The sequence below is a fragment of the Empidonax traillii genome, unplaced genomic scaffold (genome assembly GCF_003031625.1).
Source record: "Empidonax traillii isolate 1590-97213 ecotype Southwest subspecies unplaced genomic scaffold, ASM303162v1 scaffold15:size5535645, whole genome shotgun sequence".
In the NCBI taxonomy this organism is placed as follows: domain Eukaryota; kingdom Metazoa; phylum Chordata; class Aves; order Passeriformes; family Tyrannidae; genus Empidonax; species Empidonax traillii.
This window is the reverse complement of record NW_020955208.1, coordinates 3794011-3817230: the sequence shown is the minus strand read 5'-3', so window position 1 is coordinate 3817230 and position 23220 is coordinate 3794011. Positions and strand designations below refer to the sequence as shown.

The 23220-nt window shown below is 36.7% G+C and overlaps 1 protein-coding gene across 4 annotated transcripts in view; it reads left to right on the top strand.

The window, feature by feature from the left end:
* The window catches only part of LOC114062486 (BEN domain-containing protein 5-like), an 892614-nt gene that overhangs the window by 39565 nt on the left and 829829 nt on the right, over positions 1–23220 (top strand). For all 4 annotated transcript variants that reach the window (XM_027893962.1, XM_027893954.1, XM_027893946.1 and 1 more), the window contains exon 3: positions 4082–4206. In XM_027893962.1, the coding sequence (XP_027749763.1) occupies positions 4082–4206 (125 nt within the window). The remainder of the gene's footprint in view (positions 1–4081; positions 4207–23220) is intronic.

The window sequence follows — 23220 nt, the reverse complement described above, 5'->3', positions numbered from 1 at the left end:
AAAGCTGAGTAATGTGAGACTTTTTCTTTGATTTCAAAAGAACATACTTAACCAGTGTGGTTGTTGACAGACTCTCTTACTGATATCACAAACTACCAGACTAGAAACGTACACTGAATAAAAACTGCATGCAAAGGGTCTTACAGAAGTTGTATCAGGACTGAAAACTATTACTGAAAATTGGTGCTATCTGGTTCTCTCTTATATTTGTCATCATTTCAGCACAGAAACTGTTTGCCACAGGTATTGCAAAGCAGATTGTGTATTGCATAATCACACAGAGACTCCTGTGACACAGAGAAGTTTTAAGGAACCTAATAGAGACATTAAGAAAAAAAAAATCAGGTTAGAAGTGCTTTGCACTTAAGGAAAAAAAAATGTTTATTTTCAATGTTAAAGTTATTATAATGGTTTAATGTCTAAATGGAATGCTGTAATCAATGTTTTAATTCCTGTTTCATGGTTTCTGATGGTCTTCACTGTGTTACCTGAGGTACTGGAATATAATTCTCATTCATCAGAATAAATCTATTTCCCATGACTGCAGCAATGTGAAGGCAATACATAAAACTGTTCAGTTTGTTTGTGAGATTAACATTGGGAAGTTTATATCCTCTCCTGGACACTGAAAAATGTTTTTCAGTGGCGTTATCAGTTTTCTACAAAGCATCTCTTAAAGCGAGGAGGTGTTTTGTTCCTACAGTTCCAGGCTTCTTTGTACCAAAACTGCCGTCTTGTTTAATGACATTGCTACATGGGTTGAAATTAGGCTGACAGATTGTGAGCAAAGGCTGTGATATTACAAACAATAGTCTATTGAGCACGAGGAACTTGTTGAATTAGTTACCGAAGGCATTAGTGTTCAGTCCAGCCTATTTAGCATCTGGAAGGCAGAGAAGAAATAGTGGGCTAATGAAATGTTCAAATGACACTGAACTGCAAATGGCTGCAGGTGACAATGGCAGCTGATGTGTGCTATGAGGGAGCCTGGGAAGAGACAGCTCTGCAGGCAAAAAAGTAATAAAGTGAGATGCAACTTGCAAAAGCAAAAAATGCTGATTTAGGAGGGAAGGGAGTATTTGAATCAAGAAAGGAAGCAATGTTGGGTCTCCTGGAGAACCGAGCACACAGTGATTAAACTGTTACAGACACTGCTGGATTTGAGATGGGTACATAGTACTTCCAGAGCAGACTGGATGGCAGTGATTCCAGCACACCAGCCCTTCACCATCAGTGATTTCACTGACATTGGTACAACTCTCCTCTGCTGATTTAAGGATCCTGTAGATTCCATAAAGTACTTCTGAGTGGGACGTCTGTCCCTCATACAATTCAGATCAGTTTGGTGTTGAAAAAAGAAACTGAAATGTGCAATAGGTCAAAATCAAGGTCTCCTTTTTCTCTGTTTTAATTATTTGCTTAATAATCTTTTAGTTTCCTATGCCTTGCAGTACAAGGTTTTAATGGTCTTTGAACTTAAAATATGAATTTAATTGCTTCTGTGTCCTTCTTTGGAAGTAATTCAATCAAAATTTGCACCTCTGGTCGGTGCTGCAGATAACTTAATCTGTATCTGGAATTGCTGGGATCACTGGGAATGATGTATACATAGTGTACATGGACCTGGTCAACAATCTGTGTTCATCCAGCCTGCTCCTCAACTTTAGAGGATCTAACAGGATCCCATGCACAGCTGCAGTAACTCTGGGCATCCACACACCAAGCTTTGTCTAGAGAGAGCTGAAACTGTGACCTGTGAGGCAACTGTTCATCCCAACCTTTTGGGATGAACAGCTTGGACCACTTAAAATATCCAAGGAATATTATTATCCTAACTGTGTCATGACATTTAATGAAAAATACAGAAAAACAAAGTCCTTTATTTAAAGGTATTACAGTGCAATAGTTTGGTTTTGCTATTCTTATTTACTTGGGATAATGATCCGTAGGGAATTGTAGTTTATGTTAAGATTCGAGTTCTTTTGTCATCAGTAAGTGATGGGTTTGACCCCTGTGGCAGAAAGTGTGCTCATTTGTGTCAAGGACTTCACCCAAAGCCAGGAGATGTGGTGGGTTGGCCTTGGCCAGCTGCTTGATGCCCATCCAGCACTCTCATCCACACTTCTCAACAGGACAGGGGTGAGAAAATAAGGTGAAAAAACTCTTGGGTTGAATACAGACAGGGAGATCACTCACCAGCAGCCTTCACAGGCAAAACAGGCTCCACTGGGGGAAACTAATTTATTGCTGGTTAAAACAGGTTTGGATAGTAAGAAACAAAGAAAAACTAGAACAAGGCCTTTCTCCCCATCCTTCCCTGTTTCCCAGGATCGACTTCACCCCACACACACAGAGCAGGGCAAGGGGATGGGGGCTGCGGTCAGTGCTCTGCTGCTGCTCCCTCCTCATGTGGCCCCCCTGCCCCATCCCGGGCCCTTCCCTTCCCACAGCCCGTGGTGCCTTCAGGAGCGCCCACTCCAGCCTGAGCTCTTCTGTGAGCCACTGCTCCTTCAGGAGACATCCACCTGCTCCAGCCTCTCCCCACAGGACACAGACCACCCCACTCATCCTGCTCGACCTCCTCCTTCTCAGCCTCCCTCACTCCTCTGTGTGGGCTTTGCCTTTTTTAAGCACATTTTCACCGAGGCACCTCCACCTCAGCTGAGGGGCCGGGCTGGGCCGTGAGGTGCAACCATCATGGAGCCGGCCGGGACCGTCGGGAACAGGCTGGAATGGGCTCAGGGAGCTCGGTCTGCAGCCCCACTGCCGACACCCGGGATGGCAGGTGACATTCCTGATATTTGGCAGATTTGGCAGATATCTGGCTGTACAATAGAGCTGTTTTCTCAAATATTTCCAATGCCAAGTGTCTCCTCGAGGCGAGCGCTCGGGAACAGATTGTGAGCGTGGAGTGGGTCTCTGCTGAGGGAAGCAGTGGAGAGAATTTTCTTCTGAAAAGAGGGATGTGGGTAGGAAAGTAGAGGATAACATTAAAAATAGGGAAGATTAAAAATGTTCCATTAGTAGTGCTAGAAATGACTTAGGATAAGGAAGAAATCCTGGAAATATATTGATGAAGAGAGATAAAAATGTTTTTCCATGCTTCTTTTCCAGCCTGAAACAGCAGATTTCTGTGTTAGCAGAGAACAGTCCTATTGACTGCAATGGGACTTGCTGAGGAGGGAATTGTTTAGCTTAAATAGCTTTATAAATAAGTGTTTATAAATAAGTGTTTATAAATGAGTGTTTATAAATGTTTATGAATAATAATTAATATTTATAAATAAGAACGCAACAATATATATCCAACCCAAAAATATATCTAACCCCAAAAATATACTTGTAACCCATGTTTCAGTGCTATTTTTTTTTTTTTTTAAGTAAATGTAATTTAGCATGTGAGCTAGAGCAGGGCCCTGTCTTACAAGACCTGGTGAGATGAATTCTGGATTGAATCAGGAAAATGTAAAGTCTTATTTTTGTAGTGTGTAAATGAATTGGACAGTCTAAACCCTGTCTCTAAAAATCTTGGCACGCTTCAAAGGAAAAATGCCATTTTAGCAATTTAAAAGCACTTAGTGAGTTTTCCCAGTGCTGAACTTTATTTCTATAGCCAGGGTGGTTGCCTGCTGAATAATGCCATAGGGGACAATGTTGCTCTGACTATATTTAAAAAATATTATTCCATGAAATTCACTAGGAACAGGCTGAGGCAAAATCTCTTTATGTCTTTGGAAAGAGGTGTTAGTTAAAGGAAAAGTGTTGAGATGGTTTTTGAATCAAAAAGGAAAGGAAGGCTGGCCCATCTGTGGGGGGAAAGGGATGCTTTCCCTTTAGTCAGGTAAGAGGAGGCAAAAGACCAATTGGATTGAATAATAAAAATACATGTTGTCTTCTTTTTGGTATATGTTTTATTTTTTGACTATGATTAGCCCTTTTAAAAATAATTATGAACTGTTGTAGGGCTTATTATACTTGTATATTTTAACCAACAGAGGTAGAAATTTTAAAAACTTTTCTCAGTGTAGTTCCTGGGGAGTTGATTCATTAAAATGCATTCTTTCTCATATGTTCCTGGTAGGGAACCTTGGAAGGGTGGACCATGTCACAGAGTTTGAGTATGACCTGTTCATCAGACCAGACACCTGCAACCCACGCTTTCGAGTCTGGTTCAACTTCACTGTGGAAAACGTGAAGGAATCACAGGTAAGTGCCACTAAATTAGATGGTTTGATAGCTTTAAAAATGGCTTACTCCAGAATATATTTTCTAAAATGAAAAAGAGAACATCTAGGGTCTGGAACTAAAAATTGCTGTAAATATGTCTTTTTGTTCTTTGAAATTTTATAAATAAAAGCAGGTATGACCATGCTTCTCAGCTATCCAGAACAGCAGGTAATTGCAAAGATATTATGATGTTTACCATCTAATAGAACTTGTCTTAATAATGGCTGCTATATATTTGTGGTTTTATATTCCAAGCAAATGTGTGTGTTAATATATGGAAAAGAAGTCCATCATAGCTGTTCAAACATTGTCACTCAAGCCTTCATTTATTACATGTAGAACAATGAGGTAGCTTTGCAAACAGGCATTCTCCAGTGACTTGTAGCAGAGGAGTTGCTTGCCAATGTGTCCCTTGTGAAAGGAGGTTTAAATCTGAGTCAACTCAGTTTGATAGGCAACTGTTTTAAATAATGTTTCTTTGCAGTAAAAATGCCCCACGAGGAAGAAACTTCCTTGCTCTATTTTTTCACTTGCATACTTGTAAAAGTTTTATACAAACTTTCCCACTGACAAACCAGAAAGCATTTAATTTCATGTTTTGCATGCACCTTGCATTTTATTTTGGTGGCCTGCCTTAGTTTATCAGCATCAATCTGTCATTTTTACTTAATGGAAATAAAACATATTTAGTAAGAGAAAAAAAACTGCAGAAGGTTGATATTTGTATTCCTACGAGACTAATATCTTAATATCCACCACTGTACCATTCCTGTTACAACTGGAAATCATGAAATTGTTTATCTGTCTTCCTGGAGCCTGATACTTTATCAGACAGACCCTTTCCCCTGCTGTGCCTTACTCAACTGTGATCAAATTATATAGTCATGAGATGAATGGGAATCTGTCTCAAGGAGGCAAAGAGATCGGGTAGAAAGATACAATATATATCTGGGGCTTACAGGATATTTGTTTTCATGCTTGTCTACATGAAAGAGAATGGTTCCACTATTAAGTTTGACTTGTGAGGTCTGTTTTTATAATGTGTGCTCCTATAATCTTTTCCCCATCTCTCCAATTTCCGTTAAAATGAGACCTGCATGGACGTAATCTGGTCTGGAACCCTTTTTAGGCCTTTGTACTAGAGGCCATGGGCAGTATTAGTCATTACAGCTCAGCTATATTAAATGAAAGTTCGAAGTTGCTACATCAAACATACTATGTAATCTGTTTTCTGCATTTCGATTATTTTATTTTATGTTTTACCAGAAAACAATAACATGGAAACTAGAACTAGTAGGTATTGCTTAAAAATATTGCACTAATACACAAGTAACTTCAATCACTGTATGTGTAAAAGTAGATATTTTGGTAACTATAAATCATTACCCGTATAATATTGTATTTATTTTTTATGTACCATATAGGTATTGTGTGAGGAAGGCACATTCATACAGTTATATGTACTAGGTCTGGTTTCAGTCATTTGGATGAGAACTCACAAAGAGCAGCTACTTTTATTTGTTTTATATATTGTCTATTAGTGCAGTATTTTGGGTTATTAATCTAGTGAGAAACAAAAACAAAGACCTATTAGACAGTCCTGCCAATCTTACTGTCCACACATTATCATTCTGTAGAGAACAGGTGTTTTTTTTACGTTCTGGTTTTAATTTTCTTAAGGCATGGAGCCTCCATTTCCTATGTCTCAAAACTCTTTTATAGACTCCTCTCTCTTACAGTGTTGCTTGATTTTTAGCCTAAAGCTTTCCTTTATTTAATCCCACGGTTCCCAGTTGCAATTCTGCTTAGTAATAACTCCTCTTGGTACAAATAAATCCTCATCATCCTTGGCTAACATTTATATTTCTGTAAATTATAACATTCCTCATCATTTGTGTCTCAACCTAGCTATCATGTTTGGTTCTTTCAGCCCTATATCCAATAGACCACTTTACCTTTTAAGTATTTTTCTGCTTTGGGGCTTTTGGACTTTCATCATAAGTGAATCTTTCAAGCCCTTTGATAATTAGCCTGGTTTCCCAAGGACGCAAAGCTTATATGATCACACTGTCTACTTGCTAGCCTGGGTTTTTGTATGGCTGCTGATCTCTCTCCTCTCTTTTCCCCCTCAATAACTTCTTAACTCTTGGCCAGTTTCAGCACCACTGGACAGGAATTCCTGTAAGTTTCGGGAAAACAGGCTGCCAGATGGGCAGGAGAGCCATTAGTGTTCCCACTGGCAGGCAGGCTATAGCATGAGATCATTTCTTATTAAACATCAAGAGAGTCCACAGAGGAGATGAATAGGAGAAAGGACTCATTGGAATTTGCATTTTTAAGATACCAGAGAATCCAACCATGATATCCAAATCCACAGCATTGAGTAATTTTGCTTCTTGCAGAACTTCTTGTTTTTATTATTACTATTATTCTACCTCTTCCAGTTTCCTTCAATATTTTCTTTATAGCGCGGAACTAAAATTTAATGGACAATTCTGAGCACGCTAATCCCAACTTACAGAGAAGGGACTGTGGTCCCTTTGCTCTGTTACTGTCTCAGTACAGACAGCTGGAAATTGCAGCAGCCCTTTGTTGCTGTATCACTATGGAAACTCAGGCCTAATTTGTTTTTCCCTATCACACAGAAGTCTTTTTCAGAATGATTGCTTCCGTGCTCCCGTTCCGTGTGTCTGGGGTTACTGTTGTGCTTCAGCAACAAGGGCAGGTAATGGAGCCAAGTAGCATCTCAGTGACAGCCCTAATATTTTCAGAATTATTTTTATAATTCTGTTATGAACTTGGTTTATTTGATGCTCGCTTCCCCGTGTTGGAGTAAAACCAGTAGAATTTTTTTTTTGCTTGGAAGTTGGTGAGTGGATTTCTTCCTTCTGACTTGGACTTCTACATTAGACATTTTATGTTGTCAGTTTTATTTGTTTATTTATTTATTTATTTAGCAAGGAAAAAATCAAAAGAAATATCTAATGCCCTGTATTTATGGGGTAAAAACCCCATCATATAAGATACCTGTGAGATGTAAAAGCTGGTCTTTTGATCTCCTTATACATTTTCTGACTTGCAAGTCAATTGGTCTGAAAAGATCTTGAGCTATGGATTTTTCTGTTATTTGATCTGTGAATTCAGTCAATGCCAATATTGGAAAAAAGAACCCCAAACTGATATGTTATATGCAAGGAAAACACATACACTTTCATGATTTACACATATCCACGAAAGAGAGAGTGAAGGAACCAGGATTTGCTGTGGAACACATGGTCTCTGGGCCAGAGCCTCCAATTTCTCTAATTATCCACGTGTCACAGGCTGGCTGTGTCTGGATAATGCTCTATATGGGGCAGGGGTTGTTTCCTGTTCACTTCAGCCATGGCCCTTACAACACCATCTATGATTTTGCTAAATTTCCTTCTCCGTGGAACGGGAAATTGAATGGAAAAATTTCATCTCCAAATTGCATTTCAAGTATTTTAAATAGGCAGTGCTTCGGGTGCAAGATTACCTCTGAGCTAGAACGTCTTTAATTCCATTAGTAGCAACAGGGATTTATTTGAGCTTCATGTGAAATAAAGAAATGTGTGTATGTGTGAGAAATTATAAAAATATGCTGGTATACCAATATTGGAGGATTTTACAGGTGAAAAAAAATGATTATTGCTCTGGAGGGCCATAGCCAGAAATTCTTTTCAAGTAGTTGACACTCACTGCTCCAGATACTGTAGCCACACTAGAAAAAGATGATCTCTGTCCTGAAAAATCTACTTTTGAGCGATTTCAGAAGAGATTAAAGTTAAATAGAACAAACTGATGAAAGGATTAAAAATATCTGTGAAGATTTTAGTTTAACAAACAACAGCCATATTATACCAATAAGTAATGCACATCTAGGCCTCATGAAATATTCTGTGTGTGTGTGTACCCTGAACAGCTCTGCTGTCTGATGAATCATGTGGAGAAATGGTATTTTCACTGAGATTAAAAAAAGAATTTCCAACAGAAGGGGTTTCCTAATAGTGCCAAATTTTGTTCTGTAAGTGTTGATAAACACATTTGGAGTTCTTCATCACAAAGGTACTGACAAAATATATCAAGAAGGAGAGAGGAGAAGAATGGATATTTGGCAGATACCATTTGATCATTACTTACAGTTAATAAATCGATCCAGATTGAGGTTCAAATCAAAGAACCAAATGTTATTTACTTCAGAGGCATTCTCTCTGTTACTTCAGTTGCATTTGGACTGAAACTTGAATTTTAACTCATGTTTTTTTGGGGGGATCTTCTGTTACGTAATGTATGGATCAGGAAAAAGGAAAAAATTCTTCAGAAATTTAAACAGGATGCCAAGGTAAGACAGAGAATATCATAGCTGGATATTATTGTGAACTTATGGAGCTGTCATTGTAGAGTTCTCTCTCTTTTGTCCTACACTGTTTTGTAAAATATAAAAGGCTGTAAGATCCCTGTTGTCTTTAATTGATTAGATTTTCAGGAAATATTAATATCGACGTGGGATTTTATAGTGTGTTCAGGCCTTTTATTACTGTCCTAAAACAGCTCAATGATCCTTGGCAGACAACTCCTTCTGTGTGATGTTACAGCTGTGATTGTTTAAAGGTCTGAATGATATGTGTATAGGGAAAGAATGTCTCTTTTTAGAGCAACTGATATATTTTGAAAAGCAGGGGGGGAAGAAAGTAAAGCAAAAAAATACCTTACCTTGATGTGAGGTACTTCTTTTTTTTTTTTTTTTTTTTTTTTTTTTATAATCTAAGAACTTAGTCTGTGCAGTTAATTTGTTCAGGAGCTGCATCTGAAGTAAGATGGAGTGAAGAGAACATCACAAGCAGTCTAAAGTTGGAAATAGGCTACCTTTTTACTCTCTTATTCTTGAGCAGACATTCTTTGCTCTGCTGTCATTTGGGGCTTTAGGTTACTGGTATCAAGATGCTTATTAACATCTTATAGTTGTTCCAGCTTCTCATTTTAGAAGACAGACATTTTCTTTACTGTGCATTGAAGGCTACATTGCATTTACCTGGCTTTGGAAAATGCATGTGTAAAAGTGCATATGTTTTTATGAAAGAGTACAGCTCTGAAATTTTGAAGTGAATAAATTTGAAGTGAATGAATGAAGCATTTTTATGCAACATTTCCTAACCAATCTTAAATATGTGTTTTTTTCTGTAGTGTGTTTCACATACATACTACACATACTTCCTTACTAAATTAGGCAAATGTTACTCTTTTTTTAATAATTTATTAATCCCGTGCTGGTCAGCTCCTCTAAACTCTCCAAATAGCTCTTTATAATAATTTACAAGGAGAATCTCTAGATTATTTGAATTTTGCCTGCTTAGGAAGCCTCCAGCTGTTGCTCATCTTTATGTACCCTTCTTATGTTAATTTTTAGCACATTAAACTATCTTTTTCTGTATTTTGGTATTTTATTCACCGTTTACACAGGTAGACAAAACCTAATCCTTTCCATGTGCCAGTTTTGTTTTGTCACATAAATTTATTTTGTTTCCTTGCTTCTGATACTTTTATTGAAAACAATCTAATTTTAAGAGGTTAAATGGGTATTGGTAACCCATATTTCCAGCTCACATTGCCATTTTGACTGTAAGATGAAACTGTAAATAGCATCACTGCTATAACTTTTGATTCACTGCTTACTGTAGTTTTAGTATTGATTTAGTTTAGAGCAGTATCAAATTTTTATTTATTTCGTATGTGAGTGAAGTTTTTCCTTCTTTCTTAGGTACCAAATAGTGGATTTCAGTTCTTGTGGGTGCATTTGGTCAAGGTTTAAACTTTGACATTCGTCTAAGGCTGCTGGGTTTGTCAGTCATTATCATTCATCATTATCATATCATATCATGGTTCATTTTCCCTTGGAGAAAGGCATACGCTGCAGGAGTGTTGAAGTTATAATTTTTTTCCTAAGATTAAAAAGGAAGCAAAACTCTCTTGAAGTATTTTCCTCAGGAAAAATCAGTTTCTTGTGCAGGTAAATAAATTTAATCAGAATTAGAGAATGGTTTGGCAAATATGACAAGAGTTGAGCAAAATAAGAGTTAAATGTTTGTATCCTTTGGGATTCCTTTGGGATCTCGAAGCAGCAAAAGCCTGAGCTTTTTGGTTAGTTTTTGTTTTGTTTGGTGTACACCACAACATTGCACTGCATATCCTGCACTGGCCAAGCTCCTTAAAGCTATAATTGAGTGTAGATGTATATTTTATATCTATATATGTGCATACACAGGTATCTGTCTGCCTTGAAAGCACAAGAGGCTGAGGTGAGTCCATTTGGAAAGTACCTTTCAAGTCACAGTGTAACTACAGGGTAAATTGATCCTTTCTTTCTATAGCACATGCCTTTCAACTTGGAAAAAATGGGGGGAAGAATGGTGGAGCCAGGGTCAGGATGCAAATATTGGCACCGTAGCACATGGTAATATGGATCCATTGCTTTTTTTAAGGGAAGGGCTCGAATTACCTAAAGTGTGTATGATAAACCAAAATTGATTTTTTCAAAGCAGCCTTGGTACTTTTTAAAAGTAGTTTCACGGATCTCCGTGTTGCAAAGTGAGACAATTTTTTTGTAAGTCAAAAGTGCAAAGGGTTAGAGGATCTGTACAGTGGTTGAAGTAATTATTTGCTTACTGAGGGAGCCATATGAAATGATAATTAAATAAGAAACAAAGTGATGACATTTAGAATAGATTGCATGTGCGTCTCAACATTTAAAAAAAGAAAAATCAATTGAACATACTGCAGTTTTGAAGAAAAATAATTTTACCATTTTGGAAACTTGTGCCTATATTGGTCATGTATAAAATTAGATTTATAAATGATGGTTCTTCCAAGTTGGAATCCTTTCAAGTACATGTAATTTTATTTTGGATCAATAATTCAGTTGTGCTTGGAATAGATTGAGGGTGCCTGTGAAACTTTGGTAAGTGCAATATAATGTGCATCTCCATGAAATTATCCGAAGCTGTCATGACATGTATCATCCTTTAAAAAGTAATGAGTGCAGATAGCTCAGTAAACATGGGCAATATTCAGCATTAGACAAACAACCCCTTCCCTGGTGAAAGATTCGCTCTTGGCAAGACAGTGTTAAATTCATAAACTTTTTCTGTTCCAGGTGCCTCTAAGAACATTATAGATGTCAGTGTTCAGTAATTATTGCACACATACTGGATGTTTCAGATATAACGCTTTTGCTTACAGGCAACTAATGGCCAGGTGTGTTTAATTTCCTATTATGGTGGCATCTGTCACTCAAAATGTCAAAAATGCATTGGAGATGTCATAAACAAAATCAGCACTATGATGATCTCGATGTCAGTGATGTGACATGTTTTTTTTTTTCCAATTCAAAAACTTTTTTGATTTCTGATTAAATACTCCCTTTTTAGTTGCGGAGTTAATTGTCTTCCATGCAAATTTGGTTTCATTCTCCTTTTATTACTGAGAAGTTTTTACATCAGACTGTGGAAGTGTAGAACTAATGTAAAAGAAAAAAGATTACATTGAAGGAGTGAAGATGAAATGTTTCAAACTTTCCTACTTTCAGATTTTTGTTGTCTTTTTAATTCAGAATATTCTATATCTCCCATTGATTTCATAGGAAGCAAATTTCCTACACTGTTAAATGCAGCAGAAACATTCCACCTTGATCTCAATTAAATATTTTGCTCCATTGCAATACTGTTTATAAGTATATGCTTAGTTTACAGAATTATGGAGCTATCAAGCATTAAGATATGCATTTTCAATTTTTTAAAGGGAGCAGATAAAATTAAAATGCCATGATTTGTAGCTACTTATCTTTTGGTTTTGGTTTTGGTTTTTAGTTTTACTGTTAATTGAAAATGGAAAACTGGATAGGTTACCCAAGATATTACATTATATATAGTTAAGTTGTTATATTTCTCCCAGCAAAATATATTTTAATTTATCTAGCGAAGAGGCTGTGAAATACCCTGTAAAACGACCGTGGCAATTTTTTTGGCTTTGAGAAATTAAAAAAAAAAAAAAATAACCCTGGATTTATACATCGACTCTCAAAATAGAACTGCTGGATTTTTTTTTTTTATACATAACACAGAATAACAAACTGCTCCATTGCAGTGATGGAGAGAAGTTACCCCGGTTTAGGATCTGACCTGGGAACCTTGGCCAGGCAATATTTGCTGTTACACCACAGCTCAGGATGGCTCACATGCTTGTGGTTTGGTTTTTTTTTTTTGGGGGGGGGGGATTGAGAAGCTCCATGGAAGCTTCTAATTTTCATAGCAGCACTGCCATGATGAACTGTGGCTCATTACTGTAAACTGATGGCAGCTGTTAATACTATTACAGGCAGAGACTTTTTATTTAAGGGAAACATTAGCCAGTAACTGGGAGATTTCTGACGCGGTATTACATAAAGCTTCCTGTTAGGAAGGAGAGCAAAGAGAAATGGATTTGAACCCATTAGTATCAGAATTACGTGTCAAAAAGCTAGAGCAGAGTTCAATTTATTTCTGCAATAAAGTGTAAGCTAGAGATTGACTTGACAATTATTTTACCTTGAATTGCTCTGGTTGTTCGCAGATGACTATTCCAACATCAAATCATCTTGTTTGGACATCTTTTACTGAATAACGTGCTAGCCTAAATATGCATTCTGTTATGTAGGAGCTAAAACTCGGCAGGTTTTTCAAGTAGAAATGAGTTTTTTATTACTATTTTTACTGGAGGATGTATATACAGTGGAACACATTCAGGAGAGATGTAAAACAACTGCATGTATTCCTGCTAAATCTAGTGCATGTTGTTGAATGGGGTTTGCATTGTCATTGAAAGGATAATCTTTCTGAAGCTTTTAGTAGCTTTCCGTAAGCAATGTAAATAATCTGCCCCCAAACATTTGTTTCCTCTAAGCCAGTCACTGAGCAGGGCTGTCGCTTCTGTTTAGCAGTTTCCTTTTTCCCTAATAATTTTCCAGGATAAGTGACAACAAATTGGACAACCATTTCCTTATTATAATTTTCAACTTTGAGAGGAACATTCTTATCAAAATTTTTTCCCATTTAATATGAATATTCTCCAACTGAACATGAAAGTCCATGAATTCAGAGACTTAACCTTGCACATTGTAACAGACTTATTGGAATAGCAAATCTGACTGTATTTTTCTTGACTTGAACTGATGATTCTTTAGGGAACACTAATTTAGTTTTCTTGTTTTGTAGCATAATTTTTGAAGGGTGTCATGTTCACTGTCCTCGTATTACCCTCTGAAAATTCACATGAAGCTTCACAGAAAACATTGGTTAAAATTTCAGTAAAAGTGATATATTACACCACTGTGCAGATTCTTCAGGCAGATTTTCCTTTGCCTTTCCATAGTTTGATGCAGGGCCATGTCATGCTCAGGGGTGATGCAGGGGAGTAAAATGCCGCTTGCACTGCAGCTTTTTGTGTGTTCGTATTCTGATCTCCCGTGAACTCTGTGGGCAAAACTAATCCCACAATCTTTCACAATCAGAGGACTACAGAGTGGTTTGGGTTTTGTGGTAGGGCATGCTGGCCCCTGCAAATTCGACAGTGATGCTGAGTACCTCCAGTGTTAGATTTAGAATTGCCTCAATAGCCAGATTAAACTGAATATCCTTCCTGGCAGGCATGTGGAATGGCAATTCCATGGCTTTGGAATAGCCAGGATGAAACTACAATAGCTGTTCCTTGTGGGTTGCCTCTTCCCTATGGCTGCAGAAGGACCAAACAAATTTCTTTGAAGCAAAAGGTTAACACAGTTACCTACCTAGGTCGATTCTTATTTTACATGGAGTAACATATATTTATTTTGTTGATTTAAAGCCTATTCATTGTAAAAATCAGCCTATAAAGAGGGATGGTATGTATGCAGGAAGAGAACTTTCTTTTTTTTTTTTTTTTCCCCCCCCAGGAATTTCTCATGCATAGATACAAATGAATATTCTAAATGTAAATGTTTGGCTAGATTATTCTTCAGAGACACATATTGATTTCTGTTGTCACCCTTCAGTGAGATTTAGAGTAGGTTCCTAGGAAATCCTTTCCAAGCACAAACTGAAAAAAAAATGTAAAATATGATTTCCTTGACAGTCGGTGAGAAGAGCCAGTAGACATTAACAGATTAACTGTGTTTGCTCCCTCTCCACCAGTGAAAGAATCTCAGCTTCTAAAACCCCAGCTCCTTTGATGCTTATGGAATGCTGGTCCATATTGTGCTTGAGGTGCTAGAAAGTACGTTTTCAAATCCATAGCTTAGCAAAAAGTGGTTTTCCCTTGTGGATCTAAATATGGAGTTGTGGCTCTCTCACCAGAGTAGGAGGTACAGTATAATTTTGCAGTTTAGACTGTTTCATAATGGAAGTAGAATGAGCCTCGTGGAAAACTGTGTGTGATGGCCAAGTTTAATCCTAAAATGGGTTTCATTCAGCTTTCTAATAAACCTGAAATTCATAAATTGTTGCATGTTATAGTGAGTTTGATAATTGTGGATTATAATAACTTTACACTTCAGTGGTTAAACCCAAATATTGTTCTACAAATACTTTTTTTTTTTTTTTAAATTTATTTTCTCTGTTATTTGGAAGGTACAAAATACCTTCAGTCAGACCAGAGCGTAACCTATGAAGAGTTTGTATTCACAACAATATAATTTTATAGCTATCTAAACAAGTTATTCCTACATATTTTTATGTCTTGCAAGCACTGTTAGATATAAGTGTTGAACTACTTGTTATAGCTGAGTGGTGATAAATATCGAGTTCATCTAAAAATTCATAAAAAAATACATTCAACAGCTGCAAAGCCTGATCAATTTTTTGCTTTCTTGGCAGTTTGGTATTGTTAACCTACGTTAATTTGCTTTGTAAAGGGTTTCAAAACTATTAGTGTCATGTCAGTTATAAAGTACGGCCAATAAATGTTCGTTTTAACAAGTTCATTTTAATACATAGGAGATGACACTACAACGTTGCAGTACCTGACTGTATTTTAAAAAGATTTAAATCATAATTTCTATGCACTGCTTTGCTTGTTTTGTAGATAATAATAAACACACAGACTCAGCTTCTGTTGTTTCAAGGGAACAGTGATGCTTGGGTTTGTATATGATCAGTAGTAAAGTTACAAATATTAAAATTGTGCAACTATGTATTTGTATTTTCTCAAAACGTTTGGGAGCACTTGGAACTGAGGGGTTTTTTTTATGATCTCTTTCTGATGTACTTCAAGGAAGAGAAGCAGAAAGAATTTGGGAAAAATATTAATCTTTGTGGTAAAACTGGCTTTATAAAAAGCCAAACAAGCAGAGGCATTTTAACATAATTTTCTCCTGACTTAAACGATCTTAATTTTATCACTTTGCCAAACTGTATTCCTTTGCATGAAGTATGGGCAGGAGATACTCCTGAATTTGCATTTTCATTAGATTTAGCATTCAGCACCTAATGCTATAAATTTGTTTTTGAAACTCTTTAATTCCCCTGAGTGTTCCAACATATTGAATGCTATTTGCTTTGTATTATGTTGGCAGCAAATCTGCAGTGAAAATGCTGTCAATATATATTCATAGCTAACATTGTTAACTAAAAGCAATATTGTTTTTCTATTGTAAGCTGTCACAAATGTTTGGCACCCTGTTGTGTAAGCCAAAAAAATGTCAAAGAAAGAAAAGAATATTTTTGAAGAAAAGTGCAGTGATAGTGTCAAGTTTTCTGTATTAAAATACGTTCCTGTGTATACAGACCTTTACAGTTTATAAAATTGTGTTTTGTAGTAATGTAAAGTTAGAATATTGTGAGAACATCAGACTGTTACAGATATTATATTAAATGAGAGGAGCATAGTAAACGATACAGCCATTTTACTTTCCTGTGTAATGCAATGCTTATCAGGCTGTAAAATGTATTCTACTAAACCCAATGATTATTTTATTAATAGATGTGCTATATATGAGGAAAATGAATGAAAAATATTTTGCCTTTTTGCCTGGTTTTGAAGACAAAGTGTATAATTAACAAGAAAAAATGCAAAATTTTTAACACTCTCCTCAGGACTCTCCTTATCTTTGTCTAAGGCACTCTGATCGTGCTTGTTTAAATTTGTGTACTCCTTTTCCAAATCATTCATTCTTTTCTAATGAAACTGTTATATTTTTTGTATCTGTTTGATGCTAGAAGAATGTCTTAGAACAAAGTCTGTCCGAGAACTTCCGTGGGGAGAAACGAAAAAAGAAAAAACACCTGTCTGTCATGCAAATAACCATGTTAGGGCTAATAAATTATAAACACCCATAAGCTAAAATAAGCCACGTAAATGGAAACTTCTAGATGAGGTTGTCAGAACAGGCACAACAAAGTTCCCTTGGCACAAGCCAGTTTGCTGTGGAACCAGCAGAGTTCAGCTGCTGGCAGAGGAGGGCACTGAAAACCAGGTGTGTCAGCCCTGGGCAGCTCTCACTGAGGTACCAAAGCCTCACAAGGACACAGATTTTCAGTGCTCTCTTCTGTCCAAGGCAACATTTTTCTACATTTATGTAGGTAAAAAGACTCACCCGTGTATAGTGACATACTGGCAACCCCAGAAGTGTTGTCATTCTTGACGCTTTGTGTCAGTCTTTAGGAAACTGTTGATTTCTCAGCTTGCTGAATCATAACATGTTGAATTTAGGAAACGCTTTTGGAAAACACTTAATATACTTGTACGTTGGTCAAGGTAATTTTCGAAGAAAAAGCTGAAATATTCTGATCTGTTGTTCAAATGCAATCATTGGTAAATTGGGTTGAACTCTGTTTTTCATGCAGCAATGTATTTGTGGTACATATTAACGTGTATTATCTTCTGTGGTACTGGCACATATCACGGATGTCTGATCATGCCAATAATAACTTCTTTTTTCCTTGCAGCTGATTTCACCCCTCTACTTCAAAATCACCTCTGCCTTCTGCACTGATATATATACTTTGCTAGAGGAATACAGGTGCCACAAGTGATTTCACAAGGTCTCTGTTATGGCCTCAATTTTTTTCAAACATTTTCTAAGAAGTGCAAAATAACCCAAGTTTCCATTGACTTCAGTGACATTTCAGTACTAGCAGCACCTTGAAAAATTGGCCCTTCTATTCCTTGGCACCAATCTCTACACATTCTCTCATGTGCTTTCAAGTAAGACTGCATAAAACTTCAGAGCTAAGTTGGCCACTACTGTCCAAATTGCTTTTTTTTTTCTGCTTTCGAGCTCCCAGTATTCTTCCCTAATTTGCATACATAAAAAGAAACCAAACGAAAAACCTGAAATACAGCTGATTGATGGAATTGCTCTCCAAGTTTTTGATTGGCATTGTATAATAAGGTCAGGGATATTCATAAGTGTTCTAGGTGAATGTCCAGCATGTTCAAGTCTGAGAGAGAATGTGTCTTGCCTTTGTATCCGTGCTTTTCTAGATTATTCCAAGAACTGGGGTATGACTGAGTCTAATGTGCATCTGGAGAGGCAATATACTTGGACAATTACATTCAAAGGTGAATAATATTTTTTAAACACAATAAAAATCTCTAACATTTCTTAAATAGCTCACTAGATAAGGGTTGCTGTTACAGAACAGGAGACAGCACTGCATCCTGCAGACAATTGACAAAGTGGACCAGTGATTTTCAATCCTTAATTTGATTCCTTTTCCTCTGTGGCAGAGAGATGCACCATCTTTCTAACATTGTTTATCTTATTTTGGCATAACAGATTTAATCATGACTAGATCCATTTTCCACAAAGTGTCTTGTGTCTCGAATCACAGAATGTTTAAATCCTGTACAGGTGTGGGGTAACTGCGCAGCTCATCCTAAGGGAAAGCTTTGGATTGCTGTGCACTGTGGAGGAATGCACCTTTTCCCAATTTCCAGAAATGTTTATGAAGCTTTAGAAAGCACTGTGTCTTTTATCTGGCAGTTAGATTTCCATCATTTCTTGCTATTGTCAGAGTTCCGTTTTATTACTTACTTTATTATATATTGTACAGAGGGACCTTCACCATTTTCAGTTTTTTACTGTTGCTGTGTTAGATATGAATTTGATGCTGGAGGAAGAATGAAGATGTGCAAACCCAGTTACGAATCATGCACGAATCTTTTCCACATGTGGCTGTTTAAACAATTCCTTCTGTTATATGAAATATAATTGTATCTGTCTTTTTTGTGCATGAGAGTTTTGACTTGATACAAGATGAAGGCCTGTTGCTTGTGCCCCTTTGGGGAAGGGATGTCACAGAAAGGAGCAGGGCACTTGTGACTTTTCCTCTTAGCCTGAGTTATGCTCACCTTTGCTGAGGAATTTAGGTGGAGGACTCCTCCAAGACGTGTTCCTCAATTTTTCCACTAGCAAGAGTGACTCAGAATTCTCCTGTGGGGTGGCTATTGCAACAGTGGAGCACAAAGACAGAGAAATTAATAAAGTAAATAAGAAAGATAGTAAATATAGACCAGACCATCCTCATTTACTGTTAGAAATGAGAGAGGAACAGTATTAAGGTACATGGATGAGACAAACCAGCACTTATCCATGGTGAAATCTATAAAATGTCTTCGATTGCTCAAGGGATCTTTAGATATAGCATTATTTTCTCTATCTTATGGATGACTTGACCACCTTCACTATGAATTTTTCATGATTTTCCTGACCCAGCAGCTCTTGCCTGTGGAGAGAGTAATACAGTATTGATTTGGGTGTTAGGTTTCTGCCTTTTTTGCCACAACAGGATTTTTGTAGCCTAGAAACCTCAATCCCTGATTACTCATTAGAGACTTGAACAACTTTTCTTAGATCTGGAATGTAAAAGAAGAATCACTTGGTTACTTTTGTCTTAGGTAGCCTTTGTAGTGGAATTTCAGCTCATCTTGGTAACGAGTGGTGCTGTCATTAAGCTTTCCTGATTGAATGGGCATTACTAGGCCTGCAGATTGCAAAAACACTGTTGTCTGTTCACAATTAGCGTGTTTGCAGCAGAATTGCACTGGCAAATGTGTTTATTTAGAAGCATCCTGCAAAACAGTAGAATAAGTAGGGGTCTGTCCTCCTGCGTTCATCCTGCCATTGATGTCTTGGTGACTTATTTTCTGTGCCTCTTGGGCATATTAGAAAATTGAAAAGAGGCCATGATGTTGCTATTTCTCATTTAAACTGTTGTGTGTGTTTTTTTTTTTTTTTTTTTTAAATAAAAAATCCATATCTTACATCCTCTGAAAACTTACTCTCAGCATTGCCATGGAAACAAGATTTTTAAAAGGGACTTAACTGAAATTTAGCAGCAGTTTTTATTTCTTTGTGATTCATACTTCATAAAAATGCAAATGTCACACTAATACATGTTTTACCTTAATATTTTATACTACCATTTTGTCTTAATTGGTCTAATGTTTTTCTTAATTAAATTTTGAGCTTCTCTGAATGATTTTAAAACTGTACAGTGGACCTATCAAGCTTTAAATTTTGACTATGTGACACACAATTTAAGATACTGTCATAGAGGGAAATCAATCATTTCAACCTATAATCACAGGCACAACAAAAGATTTAAAAGATTTAAAAAGCCTTTTGTCCTGCCTGGAAATTTCTTGGCCTTTATAATCTTCATTTCCAGTGAGGTATCACAGCAAATAGCTTTTTGTCATTTATATTTCTTTGTTTTTTACTTTATTCCTTCTAACTATGGGAAGTTGTTTAGAGGAGAAATGAACTGCTCTGCTAAATAAGGCTTTTACTCATAGTGTTCTTAAGAGGGGTGTTTTAATTATCCAAACCTACAGGGTGTGCATTGGTTAACATTTATACTTATATCAACATGTGTAAATAACCCACATTAATTTAACATTTTATTTGTGTGTAAACATCCGGTAGTTGATAATATTAGTTAAAAGATGAAAAGATATCTGGCATCCTCTCCTGAGTGCCTGTTTGGACAGACCTCACATAACTTACAACATTTTGCCTTTGAAAATTAATACTATTAGATCAGGGATCGTGTTGAGCAAGACTGAAATCGTAGAATCACGGAATTGTTCAGGTTCAAAAAGACTTTTAAGGCCGTGAAGTCCAACCATCAAACCAGCACGGACATGTCCACCACTAAACCATGTCCCTGAGTGCCACACCGACATGTCTTTTAGGTAACTCCAGGGATGGTGACTCCAGCACTGCCCTGGGCAGTCCGTTCCAGGGCTTGACAACCTTTACAGTGAAGAGTTTTTAATCCAGTCTGAACCTCCTCTGGTGCAGCTTTAGGGTTCTGTCACTTTACCGTAGGAAAAAAAAGGATGGTAGTCACAGAGAAAATGCAGACATATAGGAAGGTTTCTACCTTGATGACTTTTTTTTTTATTAAAAAAACTATTGTCAAATATTTTTACACCCTTTCCCTTACTTAAGATTTGCTTTGTAAATGCTCAGTCTTTAAAGACATATATAATGTCCAGTCTCTGCAAGCACCTTATTCTGATGAAAGGCATCATGGTTGTATGTTGAGTGATGAAAAGACTGTATTTGAAGCTCAATTGTATGCTAATTTTCACTGAGATTAAACAACATTAAGTGTCTATAATTAAATTCTGTACAAGAAATAAGTTTTCTCATCAGACAATGGTTGCTTGAATTTGACCATGCAGTAGAGTCAGTGAAAAATTATTTTAGGTATATTTGTAGCGTTTGGAGCAAGAGAAAAGTAAGTATTTTTATCACTGAAATTGTCAATTATTTAAATACATAACCTATTAAATAAATGTATCATCAGTGCCTATACTACAGATGCATTCAAAAGCCTAGAAACAACTTGGTCAGGTTCCCAGGGCTACCCACTCAGATTTAGATGAGTGTGTATAAAAGCTTCCTTTTGTAAACACAGCGAGTCCTGCAGTTTGAGCAGTGTGTTTGCCCATTTCTGCATGCTCAGCTTATGTGCATCTTTCTGAAGAACAGTGCTTGACATTCTGGATAGGTTGTCCTTAGCAGAAGAAAAGACAAAATTCTTCAAGATATCATAATATTGAGGGGCATGGACACACACACGCACATGCACTTATGGAAACAGCAGTGGAGAACAAAAAAATTGTGTTTGAAAAGTAGTCACATCTTACTTTTATACTGAAACAAACAAACACAATTGTTCAACAGTGTCTTTCTCCACAGACACTGTTGCCAGTGCATTAATAATCCCCCCTAATTGACACTATCTCTGTTTATATTATGTGTACTGTGCTACTTCCAATCTTCAGTTTTCCTTTTTTAAGTAACTGTTGTTTCTGCCTCTCTCTAAAGATGAGCAACATTTTTTTTCAAGTTAATGAGATTCCTATTTTACTTAAACAAGATGCATATTCACTATCTTTCTGTTGTTTTAAAATATAATTGCTAAGAATGTGTTCAACAGTTTGACTTGGTTTCTTCATCCTGTACTCCCTAATTGAGTGAATTAATTAAAAATCGGTGTTTGCCCATAAAAGATTGAATGAGCAGACTTAGTGCTTGATGTCAGAAATAAAACTGTAAATGAACATAATTATGTTTCACCTTCCTATTTAGTCATTTGTGTGGGCATAAGCATTTAGTTGTTTGCAATATTGTGTCTTAAACAGTTTCATTTACACTTTGGTTTTTTAAGAAGAGAGGGAGGGTAAAAGAAAAGTTAATGACTAGATAATGATTTCTTTCTGAAAGGCTGAGCATCACTTTTAATATTCAATTTGCAGAACATCAGGGTAGAAAATACTCTTCTGACTGTTTTTGCTAACTGAAATTTATTTGGAAAAAAATTCTCAACCCGGAAAATGAGAGATCATTTTGGCTGTAGGTGCCAAGGTGTTGGTCCTGCACACAGTTATGGTATGGTGTGAGCAACGTCATATGCAAAGATAATCTTTCTCTGTGTTGTTCAATACACTTCTTTGCAACAACAGACACTAATGATGGCTACCATTCTGTCCAAAATAATCCATATTGTACAGTCAAACCAGCCTGCCTTTTGTCCTTAAATTTACATAACCAACACAAAAGTCTTTTTCTATTTTGACTGCTGACTGCATGGGAGATGAAATGAAGTTCCACCAGCACAGTGCTTGTTCTAATTTTGCTTTTTGTAGGATTGTTTTTCCCTTGAGAAACCCAGCATTATATTCATGACTTGGTCAGGCTTCTTGAGCAGTAAGCAGTTGCTTTGTCTCCATGTAGGATTCCATGACCCAACAGCAAGATCAGACTGGAGAATAATTTGGCATTTCTCTACTGGAACATTGTCTTGTGACTGAGTTAAAAAAACCCTTCTGTGATTATTGTATGTTTTGATATACCTCAAATAAAAAAGTCCTGTGGAGAAAAATGTTGTATCAGTTCATTCTAAGCTGAATCAAACTGAGTGATGAAAAAAAGATATGCAACTGAGGATTTTGATTTTAAAAGGTTAAAATTTGAGAAAGCTGGGAAAGGAGGACATAATGTGGACTTAGTGGTCAGTGGTTGAACATTCCTCCACCATGCTGTCTGCTGCATCAAATATACAGAAGTAATACATTGCTGAACAGGAAAAGAATTTCTATTGTAGGTAGTTGAATTCTTTGCTATCACAAGTTCCTAAATTTGCCCAGCTAACCCTCAAAATGAAGTATTCCTTTAACAAACCTGTTTGAGATGTTCGTCCTCCAAAACCTTGAGATCCTTTAAATCCTGAACCAAATGCACTTATAACCTCTCCATACTAATTTATTCCTTTCTCATTGTCATTCTAAAGATTACCTGACAATTCTGCCTCCCCTTTGTTTCCTTCTGCTCTGAATTTATGGAAAACAGTCATATCTATTTCCATCTGAAATTCTGTCTATCAGAAAGTGAGTGATGTGATTGTGGGAGCCCCCACAGAGTCACAAATGTCTGCTGGTTCAGATTGGTGT